This window comes from Dipodomys ordii, unplaced genomic scaffold, assembly GCF_000151885.1.
Source record: "Dipodomys ordii isolate 6190 unplaced genomic scaffold, Dord_2.0 Scaffold68, whole genome shotgun sequence".
Lineage (NCBI taxonomy): Eukaryota > Metazoa > Chordata > Mammalia > Rodentia > Heteromyidae > Dipodomys > Dipodomys ordii.
The window spans coordinates 5,962,190-5,979,201 of NW_012267284.1; the positions used below are offsets into that span (position 1 = coordinate 5,962,190).

The 17,012-nt window shown below is 57.3% G+C and overlaps 3 protein-coding genes across 4 annotated transcripts in view; 2 read left to right on the forward strand and 1 right to left on the reverse strand.

The window, feature by feature from the left end:
- The window catches only part of Lmtk2 (lemur tyrosine kinase 2), a 114,375-nt gene extending 109,804 nt beyond the window's left edge, over window positions 1-4,571 (forward strand). The window contains exons 12-14 of the mRNA XM_013023402.1: window positions 115-247; window positions 380-622; window positions 1,711-4,571. Of these exons, the coding sequence (XP_012878856.1) occupies window positions 115-247; window positions 380-622; window positions 1,711-1,739 (405 nt within the window). The 3' untranslated portion in view covers window positions 1,740-4,571. The remainder of the gene's footprint in view (window positions 1-114; window positions 248-379; window positions 623-1,710) is intronic.
- A 1,779-nt stretch (window positions 4,572-6,350) lies between these two features.
- Window positions 6,351-7,620, forward strand: Bhlha15 (basic helix-loop-helix family, member a15). The gene is made up of 2 exons (XM_013023447.1): window positions 6,351-6,408; window positions 7,035-7,620. Exon 2 carries the CDS (start codon window positions 7,070-7,072, stop codon window positions 7,616-7,618), a length of 549 nt encoding a protein of 182 aa, XP_012878901.1. The 5' UTR covers window positions 6,351-6,408; window positions 7,035-7,069; the 3' UTR covers window positions 7,619-7,620.
- A 2,979-nt stretch (window positions 7,621-10,599) lies between these two features.
- Tecpr1 (tectonin beta-propeller repeat containing 1) overlaps window positions 10,600-17,012 on the reverse strand; it is a 23,294-nt gene continuing 16,881 nt past the window's right edge. For both annotated transcript variants that reach the window (XM_013023531.1, XM_013023530.1), the window contains exons 17-25: window positions 15,462-15,558; window positions 15,265-15,344; window positions 14,557-14,613; window positions 13,974-14,154; window positions 13,148-13,283; window positions 12,339-12,431; window positions 11,497-11,603; window positions 11,292-11,411; window positions 10,600-11,198 (exon numbers count right to left, since the gene is read on the reverse strand). In XM_013023531.1, the coding sequence (XP_012878985.1) occupies window positions 11,103-11,198; window positions 11,292-11,411; window positions 11,497-11,603; window positions 12,339-12,431; window positions 13,148-13,283; window positions 13,974-14,154; window positions 14,557-14,613; window positions 15,265-15,344; window positions 15,462-15,558 (967 nt within the window). In that variant the 3' untranslated portion in view covers window positions 10,600-11,102. The remainder of the gene's footprint in view (window positions 11,199-11,291; window positions 11,412-11,496; window positions 11,604-12,338; window positions 12,432-13,147; window positions 13,284-13,973; window positions 14,155-14,556; window positions 14,614-15,264; window positions 15,345-15,461; window positions 15,559-17,012) is intronic.

Genomic DNA, 17,012 nt, shown 5'->3' on the forward strand with positions numbered 1-17,012 from the left:
ACCAAAAAAAAAAAAATACAGTTTACAGTCAATGAGTCCTAGGCAACTGGCAGGCTGGTGTGTCAGCAGTGGTGACAGGAACAGGCTGATAGGGATTTCTGTTTGGCTTTCTAGGAGACCCCAACCAAAGAGCTGGGGCAGTGTGGAGGGGAAGCTCCCAGCCCTGGGCCCAGCAGCCCAGCCCCCACCTCGGGCTTGCCCTACCTGAGCAGGTGCATGAACTCTGAAAGCTCCACCGACGAAGAAGGTAGCTTGCTTGGCTGGTATAGAGGAAATGGGAGGTAGGGCTGGGGCGGTATGAGCATTTCCAGATCATGGTGCTCCCTGCGTGTGACCACCTCCGTTAGCTTGAAGTGTAATAGGGATGTCCTGTTGGCAGGTGGTGGCTTTGAATGGGATGATGACTTCTCCCCAGATCCTTTCCTGTCCAAGACAACCAGCAACCTCCTGAGCTCCAAGCCCACCCTGCAACCCTCCAAGTACTTTTCCCCACCACCGCCCACCCGCAGCACCGAGCAGAGCTGGCCACACGTGTCACCCTGCTCCAGGTTCTCCATCTCCCCTGCCAACATCGCCAGCTTCTCACTTACGCACCTCACCGACTCGGATATGGAGCAAGGAGGTAAGGGACACCGACATGGGGTGGGAGGCCTAAGCTGCAAGGAGGGGGAGACTCGAAGACCTGGTCTCAACTGCCTGGCCGTCTAAAGGATTCCGGGTCAGTGCTGAGTAGATTATAAAGGGATTTTATAAAACTCCATCTTAGCAGCCAGGCACTTTTGTCTCCCACCTGTAATCCCAGCTACTCAGGAGGCTGAGATCTGAGGATCATGGTTCAAAGCCATCCGGGGCAGGAAAGTCTGTGAGACTCTTACCTCCAAGGAATCACCAAAAAGCTGCAAGTAGAGCTTTAGCTCAAGTGGTAGAGCGCTAACCTTGAGCAGAAGAGTTCAAGGACAGCATCCTTGCCCTGAGTTCAAGCCCAATATCAGCACAAAACAAAAACAACCAAAAGAAACCATTCCATCTTGACAGTACTTGGGCCCCATCCCCACTTTTCCAGCTGCAGGAGGGCCCATCACAACCGCCTCCCTATTAGCCCAGCTCCGGAGCTCCACTAGTTCCCTGGGGGTACTCTTATCCACCTTGATTTCTTCTGTTCCCTTTTTTTAGAGCCCCGCACCCCAGTCTCACTTTTTCCCAGAGAAGTCCTTCAGAGGTGCATGCTCCTTGAATACTTGAGCCGAGGGCTTGGACATGTGCCCTGGTGCTCACCAGCTCTTCCCTGGCGGTGTTGACTTTGCCATTAACTCCAGGTCCCTGAGATAGCAGGCTAGTGTGAGCCGTGAGCAGGCGCATGTGAGGTGCAGGGCTGCGCAGCTGGACCTTTCCCCATACCTGGACGGAAGATAACTTAATGGGAACAGCCTTTTATTTGAAGTTTGCAGATCAAACAATAAATACGGAATAGAAAGAGCTCTTATTTGTTTTTGTATGGCTTCACTTGTGCCGATGAGATAGTGCTGGCCTGGCCATGAGCAGGCAGGTGTGCAGGTGGGTCCGCTCTGCCTCTGCTCTGAGCCTGGCCCTGGAGCCCAGGAGAGCCGCACAGCTGAAGTACAGGGCCGGGCAGCCAGGCACCTGCTGGCCTCAGCTCTGCTCACTCAGAACCTAAAGCTACCCCTCACCCCTTGTCCTCTCCCCAAACAGGAAGCAGCGAAGATGGAGAAAAGGACTAGGTGGCTGTGGGTACCAGTGGACTCCTGCATGTCAGCCAGCGCCACGACATCCACTTGACGTGGGCTGCCACGGAGCGGCCAGCAAGGAGGACTTGGGAGATGCGAGGGGGGCTAGTACCTCCTGCCGTGCCCCCTCCTTCCTTCCACCCTGCCCCTGGGCGGGGCCCTGCGTCCCACCCGTGCGACACTCTGCCTGGATGTGGGTGGCACATTGAGGCCCAGGATGGTGACGAGTGAGCCATATTTATTGTTTCTAAGGATGTCACTACTTGCTGTATAGAGGGTCGTGTACGCATGCGTGCTGTGCGGACCCTAGGCCTTCTGTCGGGACGCCACTGGCCCATCCCTGCTCAGACTTTTGCTCTGCATGGCATTGTGAAGCTCCCGAGTCCTGAATGCCCGCTGTCTTCAGAGCCGTCGAAAGTGGACATACGGTACTGAGGGGGGATTCACTCTGGATGTTAGCATTTGATGTCCTTATAGGAAATATTTTTGATGAATCCCCAAATTCTGCTGTTTTGTTGATTGACTCCAGCGCCCTTCCCCTCTCTAAAGCCGTTTCCGCCCCGGCCGGGTTTCAAGCCCTCCTGATGAAAAGCAGCAGCAGGCGTACCTGGAACTCTGCTGGCCTGGGCCCCAGGTGTGGAGGCAGGGCAGCCAGCATGGCCCCTGGGTCTCCCCTCTGCCCTACGCAGCCCCCCGAAGACACCACCATTTCGGGCACCTGGACTGGAGCTCTTCAGATTCAGAGCTGGATGCCCCCCTCGGAAGCACTTGCAGTGAGAAGAGGGGTGAGGACCTGGCTGTCCACCCAGCCCCCCTCACTGTGAAGGGGACTGCATGGCTCCAGAGCTCTTCACCTGTCCTTAGCTGGACAGGGCATCCCTCACAGGGCTGACCTTGGATTCAGCTCCGGTGTAAGGTCTCTGGAGGCTGATGCAGAGTTGCTGCCCTGTGCCCACTGGGTGGGTCCCCTCACATGAGCCCTTCACCCAAATAATCTCCGGTGCTGAGCTGCTTTCCAGACTCCAGCAGGACCCTGGGTGACATGAGGCCCTCAATGTGTGTGCTGTCCCTGGGAGAGACCCAGTCTCTGTGCAGGTGTGGGCCGTGGAGGGAGCTTACATGACCCTTGTTACCAGTTGTTTTGCTCTACGGGTTTCTTTTATACTAAGCAATAACCTTGCAGAGCAAGGAGATTGAGAATGGGGATAGGGTCTTGGGCCAGGCCCACAGGGCCTTGTGAGAGCTCTGCTGGAAATGGCATTTGGAGGCGATGTTGCCAAAACTGTCATCTCTCTCCGTTTCTGGCTGCAGATTTCCTGACTTTTTTTTGAATCTTTACCTCTGCCAGTCATCATTGAGAGAGATGAGAGATGTTTTCAGATGATGGGTTTAAAGATTCGGATGGATGAACTTACAGGCTCTATCGTTTATACAAGCAGTCCAGGATGCATTCACAGATACTACAGGACTGCAGTTTTCACAATGTTAAGGCAATTTTAACCACATAATTCGCATTTTTATTTAATGCTTATCACTCACACGATTGCCAAAATAAAAGCATTTTATAGCTGTCGGGGGAGCTCGTGTGCCGTTGCGTGGAAGGGGGCTTTCCAGTGCTATCACCCCCGAGGCAGCGGCTTCTGTTGAAATTGCAAGCAATACTGAGAAATTTGAACAGATTTAAAGTTCAGTCTCTGTTTTGAAATGTCAGCATGGGTTCTGTTGCTTTGACCAGTGAGTTGGTTACCAGTAGTGGATCTGCACACATCCATTCTCAGTAAGCTGTGTGGTGCAGCATGCCAGTGAGATCTGTGGATAATGCGGGAAGATGTTTCTAATCCCTGCTTCACTGATTTCCTGGCTCCTTTTGGTAGCCCACAGCAGACAGCAGCTGGAGTTCGTGCATTTTGAATTCTGTACTCCAAGTAACTTTTGATTTTGTTCCTAGATCAGTGCTGATTTTTGTGCTGTGTCCACTGACCCCATCAGGGGCCAGGAGGGGTAGGGGCTTCCGGTCCTTCTGGGACTCAGACCCCATGTCTAGGCCAGGAGCCATTTACCTTTCAAGATGAAAGATGAACCAAGCTGAATTGAAAACAGAGCACCCCATTCTATTGTTTCTGTTTTTTGGGTTTTTTTTTTTAATGATTCCAACCCCTTCTCTCCCCTGCACCTTGCCGCCCCAGCACCCATTCTGTTTTTAAGTGTACAGGCCCAACTTCCTTCAGAGATGGATTTAAGGAAAGCCTTTCCATGTATTGGTACCCCAGGCACCTTTCACACCTCCTCCTTCCTATTTCCCATAGGGTGTTTGTAGAATTAATGACCTACTGCATGTCTGTCCAGAGGGCCAGACGGAAGCGGGGCCACAGCTCCCTTTCCTCCACTCAGCCTGTCCCCTGAGCGTGGAGATGCCAAGCAGGTGTCACACTGCAGAGAAACAGCCAGCATTCAAGTAAAGAAAGCCGTGTGCACACACCTTCCCTCAGACTTACGTCTCAAAACCATATTCCTAAGCAGCAGTGGGCTTGGTGCTGGCTAGTGTACACATGTGGGTGCGTGGGGGGAGGGGGGGACAGAACACGTGCTGTGAAGCTGTGGGCAGTGGGACTGGGGTGGTGACCTGTGGGGACACTTGTCCCCGCCAGCTGGCACCTCACACAGCCAGAAGAGGTTCACAGCAATATAACCTTGAGTTTCAATTGTGTACATTTTTAAATTGTAAGATTTTTACTGTATATTGATACATAGTGTGATTCAATAAATTGCTTGTAATTTAAAAAAACTATTTAATATTCAAAATAAATATAGTTATATATTTATAAACGGTTGCTGTATTGCATTCCACATTTTTCCCCTTGTCGGGGAGGAAGGGAGGCCGGAGCTGGTTCCATTTCTCAATCTCCCACAGGCCTGAGGAAAAAAAGGTAAACATTTGTAGAATCCTGGAACCCTGTAGCCCAGGGCTGCTGGAATGTGTGTGATGGGAAGTGAGCCTTTGCGCATGGCTGTTTTTAATCCTGGGCCCCTTGCGAGCCCCAGCCTCAAGAAGCCCCAAGCCAAGAGGTGGCTCCACTCACAGACAGCTGTTCCATGTGGAATAGGAGTACCTGAGGCTCCTGCTTGCTTTCCTGGTCCCTTGCTGAGGTGCAAATGGCCAAGAAGGAAGTGACAGCTTCCTGCCCCAACCACAGCCCACAGGGCTGGCTCCTAACCCCCAGATCACGGGTGACTGTCAGCCAGTGTCCAGGCACCAAAGATGTGGCGGCGTGACCCATAACCAGGCCGGCCATGGGAGAGCTCACCCCAGATACTCTTGGTTCCAAGACAAGCCTTCCCCTCTCCACTGCAGTACTGGATTATGAACTCAAGGCCTTGGACTTGCCAGACAGGCAAGTCCCTTGATCCACACCCCCCACTCACTCCCTTCTGCTTTCCTTATTTTTCAGTTAGGGTCTCCAGTTCTTTTCCCTTGGACCTGGGTCCCATCTATATCCAATCATAGCTGGGACCACAAGGGTGCACTATGATAGCCAGCTTGTTCATTAAGAAGGGAGGGGGCAGAGTATTAATAACTTTTTTTTTTTTTTTTGTCGGTTGTGGGGCCTGAACTCTGGGCCTGGGCGCTGCCCCTCAGCTCTTCAGCTCAAGGCTAGCACTCTACTATTGAGCCACAGCACCACTTCCGGCTTTTTTTTTCTGCTTATGTGGTGCTGAGGAATAGAACCGAGGGCCTCTTTAATGCATGCAAAGTAAGCACTCTACCACTGAGCCAGAGCTTGTTTTAAGCTTGAGTTGTAACTTTTTGCTCTGGATAGCCTCAAGTCCTGGCCTTCCTGATCACCACCTGAGGGGCAGGGATTACAGGCAGGAGACACCAAGCTCAGTCCCTTAATCACCTTTAAAGTGGAGAAACAAGCCGATCCAGTGCAGCAGGGAGGTGACAGAGCTGGGTTTTTGTTTTGTTTTTGTCTTGGTTTTTTTGTCAGTTGTGGGGCTTGAACTCTGGGCCTGGGCACTGTCTGTCCCACAGCTCTTCTGCTCAAGGTTAGCACGCTACCATTTGAGCCACAGCACCACTTCCAGCTTTTTCTGCTTATATGGTGCTGAAGAATTGAACCGAGGGCCTCATTAATGCATGCAAAGTAAGCACTCTACCACTGAGCCAGAGCTTGTTTTAAGCTTGAGTTGTCTCCCTCACGAGACGCGGAGATCACCGGGCCCAGCCCCTCCTGGGCAGCCCTGGTCCTGGGCCCTTTTTTTTAGGAGCAGAGGGGTCTGCAGGAAAAATCATGGGGGGGCATTGACAGGCAGGAGGAGTCTGGGCCCTTAGTTGCTATCCAGGAGTTGTGGCCACAGTGCATTTAAGATGACTCACGGTGTGGCTAACCACAAGGCCAGGTGGGGTTCTGGGGATCCCCCCCCATCAGTCCCCAGGGGACCCCAGAGAGACCTCTGGGCGCCCAGGGCTCTGAGCCAATCTGGCTACAGCTGGCGGGTCGGGAGGAAGGGGGCGGGGCCGCCCACCGCCGCAGGTGCAGACCCGCCCAGGCCCCGCCCACGGCCTTATTTACATACGTCAGCGGTCCGGCCCCGGGTGGCTAAAGCGACGTGTCCTTGTCCCCCGTGGGCAGGCTCTGTGCGTGCAGCCGCGGATCCCCAGGTAACCAGGGACTGAGGGAGGGAGGGGGGCTCAAGAGGGGCGGCAGGGAGGGGACCAGAGGCAGGGCTGGGTGGGGACTGGGGCAAACCCAGGTGGTGGCCACAGGGAGCGCCCCCCACTCCCTGCAGGCAGGGGCCCTCCACGTGGTGGGACTGGGGGCTGTGGCCGGGGCCCTGGCAACTGCAATCTCTGACCTGCGACAGCTGCTCAGAGGCTCAGGCCTCAGTCCTGTCCCCTTGTGTGGCATCCAGTTGGGCTGGGCAGGGAGTGTGCCACCCCATGTGCTGGGGGCAGACGCACAGGGTTGGTTGGGATCCAACACTGGACAGTCTAACCAAGTAAAATGTCAAAGGCAGTGGAGGACCTGGGAACAAGGGGTCAGTCAGTGTGAGGCTCCCCCTCCCCAGAGAGAGAGAGAGCTGGGAAGCAGGGGGAGTGTGGGGGGAGTCCTGTGAGATCAAGCAGGTGTGAGGCATTCCTAAATCAACTGGGGCCACCAAGCAATCCACTCTCAGGGGCCACTGAGCCCACTACATCCTCCAGGCCACCGGTGGGACAGCCACTGTACTGTCACTGTCCCTACCGGCTGACCACAGAGTGACTTGTGTTCTGGCCTTGTTTCTAAGGGCCACTCACCTCTTGGGTCAACCATTCCAGAACCATGAAGACCAAGAACCGGCCCCCGCGGCGCCGGGCACCGCTGCAGGACACAGAGGCCACCCCTGAAGAGAGGACTCCTGAGAGGTCTCAGGCAGGCTCAGGGCCAGAGCTGACCAAGGGTCTGAGGAACAGGGCAGCCAAGGCAGCAGGGGCACGGGCCGAGGTGGCAGGGCGGCGGCGACAAGGACCAGGTGGCCGGCGTGACAACAGCATCCAGCGGCGGCTGGAGAGCAATGAGCGGGAGCGCCAGCGGATGCACAAGCTCAACAATGCCTTCCAGGCCCTGCGTGAGGTCATCCCGCACGTGCGGGCTGACAAGAAGCTCTCCAAGATCGAGACGCTCACGCTGGCCAAGAACTATATCAAATCGCTGACCGCCACCATCCTCACCATGTCTAGCGGCTGCCTGCCCGACCCGGCATCCGGCCCGAAACTTTACCAACACTATCAGCAGGCCACTGGGGGCGCGCTCGGAGACACTGAGGCACAGCCGCAGGGCCATCTGCAGCGATACTCCACGCAGATCCACAGCTTCAGAGAGGGCAGTTAGCGCCAGGCCCCGTGGGAGGGTGGCAGGGGTGGCTGGCCCTGTCCACCCCAGCCCTCGCCCTCCACTCCTCCAGGCTGTAGCCCCCGGGAGTGCCATTTACCCTGACCACTCAGCCTGGAAGACCTTCTCCTGGCCACCCAGGGGCCAGGCCAGGAATCTGGTGAAGGCAGCTCAAGGCCCTGAACTCAACTCTGGAGCAAATACCAGGCCCGGTTGTCACTGCATGAAGCCTGGACAGGTGGGAGAGACCCTCGCCTGCCTAACTAAATTCTCTCCACTTGGGCTGACAATGGGACACAAGGGAAGATTATTTGTGAATTTCCTGTTGTGGTGAGGCCCGCATCATAGCCCTGGGATCAGCTTTCTCGTCTGGGGTAAACTAAGGCTTGAAGTGAGCAGGGCAAAGCTAACCCCAATTAGATAACCTGAAGTTCTTTCCAAAAGATATCTGGGGGGTGGCCAGGCACCCCCCCCCACAGTGGGTGTGTTAGAGAAGGTTGGCAGTGTACCTGGCCACCGAAGGCCTGCATGCCCTGGCATAGGAGCACCCTGGAGTGGAGATGGGACTGGAAACAAAGTGAAGTGTCCCTCCCCATGCAAGAAGAGGGTTGGATTTGTCCCTGGCCTGGCACAGGCTCCCACCCTGGCGAGGCTCAGATGTGAGGAGCCTTGGCACAGGGCGGTCTGATGGGACTGTTCTTGGCCCTGTTTGAGTTGGAGGCCTTCGGCACTTCCTGGCAGGTGGAACCTGGGATTGGCAGGAACTGAACTCCCCCACCTGGTGCTGCTCCAAAATGCCAGGGAGCCAGGGGCTTGGCAGGCCCCCACCGCCTTGGACCCAGCTTCCTCCTGGCGGGTCCTTCCTGTCCCACTGGCTCTGCTGGACTCAGCCACTTTGCTGTCAATGCTTGCTGGTGTCTCCCTGCGCCTATTGTTCTGCCCAGAGCTGTCCCAGAGTTCCCAGGGGCCGGTCCCTTCCTGAGGTGAGGGCCTAGCTAAGCCAGGAAAATAGTTGCCAGTGCAGAGTTCTCCTCTCCAGCCCCCAATTTGCAGCTTTACCTTCCCTAAGTCTGGAGGAGGCATGGCACTAGCCACTGAAGGCGGCTGCAGGCTGGGGGAGGGGAGGTCACAGCTAGCTAGCAGGGTGGCAGGTGGCAGCCTGCAGGGCAGGCCTTGGCCACCTTGCTTATCTAGAAAGCAGGCCTCAGCCCAATGATCCCCCAATTTTTTTCCCTTGTTTTTAGGGGTACTAGTTTTGAACTCAGGGCTCATGCTTGTTAGACAGTTGCTCGACCATTCGAACCACATTTCCAGCCCTTTTCTTTTGCTTTACTTTTTCTAAAAGCATTTTGTGTTCTCTGCCCAGAGCTGGTTTAATACTGCGATACTCATACCTACACCTCACTCACACATAGCTGGGATTACAAGCATGAGGCACTGTGCTTGGCTTTAGTCTCTCTCTCTTATTGGGGCTTCTATGCCCTTCTTGCCAGTCGCAGAGACCTGGTCTGTCCCAGTTCTGCAGGTGTCCTTTGTCATGGCTCAGGTGGGGGCCTCACCATGGTGGCCAGTGGAGGGTCCGTGGGAGCCAAGACTGAGCTCAGGACAATCAGAGCTCAGGTGGAAAATCAGGGAGCCGCCAATCTAGCAGTTGTTCCAAGCTGTTTGACCCTAAACTTGTGGAATGTGGTGGCACTGGGGACAGGGAGGGATGAGTGGAGGGGTCCCACATTGCCCAACAGCTGGCCATAATCCAGGACTGCTCAGGATCTCTTACCCTGTCTCAAGGCTTGCTCCTTGTGGCCCCAGCTGACCCTTGTGCCCTTAGGCACCAAGAGGAGGGTCCAGTCCTCCTCCTGCGGCCCATGGGGATCTGCATGCCCTGTGGCCCATCATGAAGGGTGGCCCCGGACCCGTGGAACTGCCCACTGGTGAGGTCCGGGTCACCCACTGGCCATGGGTCCACCACAGTCCTTGAGGGCCAACTCCCCAATTCCAGCAAACAAACCAGAACTTGACCTTCTGAGAAATTCCCCCTCCCCCATTGTCAGTGTGGTGACTTTCTTAAATGACCCAAATTTGCTTCTTTTTTTGGGGGGGGGGCGGGGCGCGGCACATATTGGTCATGGGACTTGAACTCAGGGCCTGGATACTGTCCCTGAGTTCTTTTGCTCAAGGCGAGCGCTCTACCACTTTGAGCCACAGCTTCACTTCCAGTTTTCTGGTGATTTATTGGAGATAAGAGTCTCATGGACTTTCCTGCCTGGGCTGGCTTTGAACTGTGATCCTCAGATCTCAGCCTCCTGAGTAGCTAGGATTACAGGTGGAGCCACCAATACCTGGCTTGCCTCTCCCCACCCCCCCATGGAACCTTTCAAGTTCTAATAAGATTGATGCTGTGTCCTAAAAGGAAAATGCACAATTTTAGAACAACTGTTCCTTTGCTGCAGGAACTGGATCAATAAAGACTCCCTGGCCAATGCCACTGGTGAACTTTTATTCATAAAGCATCCTTGGAGTGGAGACAGCTCAGTGACGCTGAGAAAGTCAACAGCTGGCACTGTGTAGTGCAAGGAAACTCACACACCCTCCCCCCAGAGAGGCTGGGGAGCCCCAGGGCGCCATGCTGAAGGCTCTGTCAGCTGGGGAGCCTCAGCAGGAAGCCAGCTGCTACGGCTCGTGGGTGAACACGCGGGGCCGCCCACAGGGCCCCTGCGCTCACGCACACCTGTGCCACCTCCAGAAACGAGCCTCAGCCTCGCTTCCTAGGGACCAGCCCCCCGCCAAGAGCCAGAGGGGGACGAGTCTGCTCATTCTGGGGTACAGCTCTGGCTCCTTCCTGGGCAATGCCCACATGCAGGAAATAAACCTAAGACTGCACATCCCCCCCCCCCCAGCACAGAAGCCACGGGAGCGATGGGCCACTAGCTTAGGCTTGTTCCTGTCTGGCCTGGAGGGTTCTCGCCACACCCCCCGCTGGGAAAGGGGGGGGTACCCTGTGCTCCACACAGGGGTTCTGGGCGGCCTGGGTCTCTGTGCACTCCCTGCCCAGCAGGCACAAATCTGCTCCTCACTCAGCTGACTGCAGGGCCCCCCCCAAAGACACCACTGGATCCCACAAAGGCCACTTGGCCACACAAGACCCCTCCATAGATTCACAGCCACAGGCTCAGGTGCAATTTCCTTAGGGGCTCTGGTTTCCAGGTTCTAGGCCTGGTGTGGGAAAGGCAGAGAAGAGGGGACAGTGGCAGAGGCTGGGAGCGAGGCACCCCGTTAGTGACCATCTCCCCCGTGCCTCCAGCCACAGCATCTGCCATCGATGGGGGGGGGGCATGTGAAGGGCGCCCACCAGCTTCCTTCCGGCCAGCGCCCCTGCGGTGGCCGTGGTCAGGCCTACTCCTGGAGTGGGCCTGGTGACTCCCTGCCACAGGCCGTGCTCCTTCGGAACCCACTGTCATCCTGGCCTCCGGGCCCCGCTGTAGCCTCAGCACCGGACGGGGCCCTGGGCCTCGCGCTCCCGGGACCAGCTGCGGGAGGCCCTGGTGGTGTTGGCCCGAACGGAGATGTGACTCCATCCTCCCTGAAGGGAAAGCCCGGTCAGCAGCGGCCCAGGGACCTACGCGGGCGGGGCTCCTCCCAGCCCCCTCCACCCTGCCCTCCCATGGCCGCTCACCCCGATACCATAGTCCCAGCCCTGCCCCTTGGGCTCGTGGGGTTGCACCCCTGTGCGACGACACACCGTCCCCCGGCTCAGTCCGTGGCTCCCCTGGACTTTGTTAGCGATGACCCAGACCTAGAACACAGGCCAGCTGGAGCCCCCCGGGAGGAGTGCCCACGGCCCCCCACCCCGCAAGTACCAGCATCCCCCGGCGCCCCACCTGGTCCAGGGGCCCCACGGACACGCGGCGCACGTTGTTGGATACGTGCTCCCAGCTGGAGCCCTGCGGGTAGCTGGGCGTGATCCCCCCACGGAACCACAGGTTTCCTACGAGAGATACAGGGCAGTCAAGGTCCACCCTGGCATGGGGTGGCGTCCGGGAAGCTGAGAGTTCAATGCAGCACCCCCTCTGCCCCCCACATCCCTGGGCTCTGGCTGCCCCCACTTGGAGAGCCTGGGCCGCAGCCAACCCTGCGCCTCTCCAGGCTGGGCTTCTCTTGAGCTTCATAATCGTGCCATTGTGGGACACGGGGCTGGCCCGCCGCGCCCTCCTCCACGGGGGTGGAAACTGAGGACAAAGAATGCTTTAAACAAATACCAAGAGAGCCGGATCTGGAAGAAACACTCCAACTTCAAGCCCCACTCCTGTCTTTCCAACCCATCTCCTTATCTGTGCCCCATGGCCAGGGACCAGAGCCCTGAGGCTACGTAGCTCTGTGCTGCCCAGGGGCCTGCATTTCACACCTGCATGGAATCTTCTAGAAGATGCTCCCTGTGCAGGCCCTTACCAAGATGGGTCACCCCCGCATTGATGCTGTGGGCTCAGTTGACAGGTGGGACAAGAACCTGTCCCCTGGGCACAGGCAGGGCTGGGTCCCCCACCCTGGGTCACTGGAGGAGGTTGGGAATTTCCCACTCCACCTTGGTCTTGGCCAGTGCAGGAGTCATTCGACAGAGGCCCAGCAGGGAGGTTAGACCCCCCCCCCAGCCTCTGTGTGGCCTGCTGGCCATCACACTGGGGTGTCCGGGGAGCCCCACTATGCAGCAGTGGACATGACTTGCCGTTCTCATCCAGGGCGTACACAGATGTGTGGCCGACGGACACCTGCACCAGCCTCTGCTTGGGAGGGGACGGGATGTGGTACCAGCAGTCACCTGTGACAGGACAGCTGGCTAAGGAGGCTGCGGGACCGCGGGGGCCTGCGCCATGCTCACTGTGGCCATGTAAGCATGTGACCGGGGCCACAAAGAGCCACCAGGCACTCTGAGTCACCAGGCACTGGTGATTCATGCCTGTCATCCCAGCTACTCAGGAGGCTGAGATTTGAGGATCATGGCTCAAGGCCAGCCCAGCAGGAAAGCCCATGAGACTCATCTCCAATAAAAAGCCAGAAGTGGCTTGGGTGGTTGAGTGCTAGCCCTGAGTGACAATTCTAAGGGACAGCACCCAGGCCTTGAGTTCAAGTCCAAGGACCGGCGCACGCGCGCGCGTGCACGCACACACACATACACACACAGACAATGCGAGCCCCAACATTCTCTCACACACAGCCTCACACCGCCTCTGGGGGCCGTGGTGGGTTCTGACAGGTGCAGTGGGCCCAGTGTACAGCTGGCCTTGGTGGTTAGCCTTTAAACCCACTGTTATGGGGGGCACCAGCTACCCACATACTCATTGAGGGGCAGCCAGGAGCCCAGTCTAAACACCCTGAAAAAAAACCAAGCCAGCACAGGGCCTGACGGGGACATCCCAGTGAGGCTCAGTGACAGGAAGTGGCCTGCGGGGGGGCTGCCCACTGGCTTCCCAGACACGCCCCTCCAGATGACCTCTCACCGTTTGGAGGCCTTGTAGATTTGGGGGCAGCACTCACCAGCCGGCTGGGAGGGGGACACGGAGCCGCGGTAGAAGGCAGAGCCATCCCTGGCCACAGCCCACACTTGGTAGCAGGCTCCAATGGACACAGAGGCGAAGGGCTGGTCGGTGCCCACGTGCAGCCAGGAGGAGCCCTGGAGGAGATGGCAGGGAGCTGCTGAACCCTGTCACAGCACCAGGCTGGGGGGATGACACTGAGGTACAGGATGCCAGGGGGCGGCCCTGGATCATGTAGACCAGGCCTGGCCTGACTCAGTAGACTGAGCCCGGCCTGACTCAGCCCTGAGTGTGGTCTGAGCCCCACCCATGGCTGAACCCCTGGGAAAGTAACCATGTGCACCTCACCAAGGGCACCATGTCACCTAGGCCTGGCTGTCCCACCACTACCCATGCCCCAGTTCCCAAGAAAGGGTAGCTTGAGCCCAGCGCTGGTGGCTCATACCTGTAATCCCAGCTACCCAGGAGGCTGAGATCTAAGGATCTCAGTTCAAAACCAGCTCAGGCAGGAAAGTCCACGAGACTCTTATCTCCAATGAACCACCAGAAAACCAGAAGTGGTGCTGTGGCTCCAGTGGTAGAGCGCTAGCCTTGAGCAAAAGAGCTGAGGGACAGCGCCCAGGCCCTGAATTCAAGACCCATGACCGACAAAAAGAAAAGGCAGCAGCGGTGCCAACCTCATTCCCAATGCCAGCCACCCTGGGGGACCCAGTGACCCCTTTAGGCCACATGGGGTGCCTGCATCCTCAGGGACCCAAGCAGGCCTTGGGGACAGCTGAGCGTGGCCAGGCTTCAGGGCAGAAGTGGCGAGCGGCGACAGCGCTCACCGCAGGATTGAGCTCGGACACACCCAGGCGACACAGCACGTCGCCCTTGTCACTGACAGCCCACAGGGCAATGCTGTGTCCCTGCCCCTCCGTCTCAGGGCATGCTGGGATGATGGACACGTCTCCGAGCGCGATGGGGGCCACCTCCAGCCAGGGCCCGCTGGTCACCAGTTTGCATTTTCTGTGCAGGGAAAAAGACAGCGAAAGGCTCAGAATCCAAGTGTGACCGCCAGCCCCAGGAGCCAGTGCTGCCAGGCACCCAGGGAGGGAGGGGGGACAATGCGGCCCCTCCCCCAGGCCAGCCGGACCTCCTCCTACCTGCCCAGAACCTGCCAGGGACAGTTTTTATTTGTTCTAGAGAACAAACTGCAGAAACCAGAGCACCGGAGCCTGCGGGCATTTCCTGGGCTGACATTTACCTTGACTCCACTTTCCTCCCCTCCCTACCTTCCTTCCTGGGGACTGAGGTCAGAGGCTAGCTTGCAGGCCCCAGGCCCCTCCCCACTCCACAGGGGGAGGGGCTTCCTGACGGCCAGGGGATGCCATGGCCTGACCCCCCAACTGCCACGCTTGGGCCCCTCACCTGGCCCAACACCTTCTCCTGACAAAGTCCTTCATGGTTTTGTAGCCGTGGTATGAGCTGCAAGAGGAAGAGGTGGCGAAATCAAGACCACTTCGTGGAAGTTTCTGGAAAGCGATGGACACTGCACCCATTCTTTTCCCAGCTGGGACCGGGCAGAGCTGTGGGGTGGGGCCCGGGGTCAGAGGAGCAGCTATGGTGGCCCAGGACGTGGATGTCCCTCCAGGGTGGCTGCCAGGCCTGCAGCTTGGCGCTCCTGGGACCAGGCGGGGTGAGGCTGGGGGGGGGGGCTCTGTGCACTCCCCTTTCCAGGCCCCCCACAGGGCTCTTCTGGGGAACAAGAGCCATGAGCCCCGCTGAGGGCTGGAAGGGGAGTGCAGAGGCCTGGTTACAGCCTGAAGGCGACCTCAAAAAGCCTAGCATCGGTGGCTGCCCCTCCTCCTTGCGGGCGTCACCCCGAGGCACCCACTTGGGGCCTGGCTCAGGCTTTTCTGGTTCACCTTCCAAGTAGCCGTGACTCCTGTAAGGGGCCACACAGCCCGCCCCAGGCCAGGCCTCCCCAAGCCTCCCCCCTCCCCCCCCTCCTGTCCTCACCACCTGTCACTCAAGGCCTGGCCTAAACCCCCAGGTCCTCCAAAGCTGACCAGGGCCCTGATACCTCCTGTGTGTCACATAGGCCTGGGCCCTGAACTCCTAGGAGGGGACACTTACGCGGGAAAGTCACTGGCATACTGCCATCCTTCCTGGTCAGTGCCACCCGGGGTGCTGAAGTCCACAGACCAGTCAGAGACCTACGGGGGGAGCAATGAGACCAGGACTCCCTCCCGAAACGCACAGTCCAGCCAGCAACATGAGGAGGGGAGGTGGGCAGGACCCCCCCTCCCGCCCAGGCGGGGTAGCAGGCTCACCCAGGTCCACTGCAGGGATGGGGGCTTCGTGCCGGCCTTTGTGCACTCCTGAAGCCCCGAGGCATCGCTCCACATGGGCCGGTCGGTGGGCAGACCCCTGTGGTGGGAAGACAGCTGTGGGATGCTACCAACCCTGGGGAGCAGGCTTGCACCCCATCTCAGCAGGGCTGAGCAAGCTCAAGGCCCTGAGTTCAAGGCCCAACACTGGCCAAAGGAAAAGAAAAAGGAAGCCAGGCACTGGTGGCTCATGTACGTACGTAATCCTAGATACTCAGGAGGCTAAGCTCTGAGGATCGCAGTTCGAAAAACACCCAGGCAGAAAAGCCCCTGAGACACTTATCTCCAATAAACTACTCAGAAAAGGCCACAAGTGGCACTGTCCCAGGACGACCAAAAAAAAAAAAAAAGTTTCTCAGAGGGGCTGGATCTGGTGGCTCACGCCTGAAATCATAGCTACTCAGAAGGCTGAGATCTGAAGGTTGTGGTTCAAAACCTGTCCTTACAGAAAAGTCTGTGAGACATATATCTCCAATAAACCACCAGAAACTGGAAGTGGCGCTGTGACTCCAAGTGGTAGAGTGTTTGCCATGAGCAAAAAATGCTCAGGGACAATGCCCAGGCCCTGAGCTCAAGCCCTATAACCCCCCTCCCCCCAAAAAAGAGAGAAGTTTTTCGAGTATTTTTTTGCCGATCGTGGGGCTTGAACTCTGGGGTTGGGCACTATCCCTGAGCTCTTCAGCTCAAGGCGAGCGCTCTACTGCTTGAGCTACCATTTCTGGTTTTCTAGTGGCTTATTGGAGATAAGAGTCTCACAGACTTTCCTGCCTGGGCTGGCTTTGAACCATGATCCTCATATCTCAGCCTTCTGAACAGCTAGGATTACAGGCATGAGCCACAGGCACCTGGCTTCTCAGGGGGATTTCTGTCTCTAATTTTATATAGAGATAAAAATTCCCTCAAGTCCCAATTGGACCACATCTCTTAGGACAGCTGAAGTCCCCACAGGGTTACCTAGTATGCATGGGGCCCACCAGGAAAAAAGAAAAGAAACAAGTCAGCCACAGACTAGCACCCACCCATATACCACTACGTGCCCCCCCCTCGCCCCCGTAATCCAAGTAACACCAACACTGTATTAGAAATTGGGATCTGGTGTGAGTGAGGAGGAGGAAGATATGGGCTGGACTTGGCAAAGTTGTTTCTTGGTGTTTGTTTCCTTTTCCTGGTCGTGGGGCTTGAACTCTGGGCCTGGGCGCTGTCCCTCAGCTCTTCAGCTCAAGGCGAATACTCTACTACTTGAGCCACAGCGCCACTTTCGGTTTTTCAGGTGGTTTATTGGGGATAAGAGTCTCACAGACTTTCCTGCCTGGGCTGGCTTTGAACTGTGATCCTCAGATCTCAGCCTCTAAGTAGCTAGGATTACAGGCGTGAGCCACCGGTGCCCAGCAAATTTTTTTTTGGTCGTGGGGCCTGAACTCTGGGCCTGGGCGCTGTCCCTCAGCTCTTCAGCTCAAGGCGAGCGCTCTACCACTTGAGCTACAGCGCCACTTC

Coding starts and splice junctions, on each gene's coding strand:
- Bhlha15 (XM_013023447.1), top strand. CDS start 7,070: ATGAAGACCAAGAACCGGCCCCCGCGGCGCCGGGCACCGCTGCAGGAC.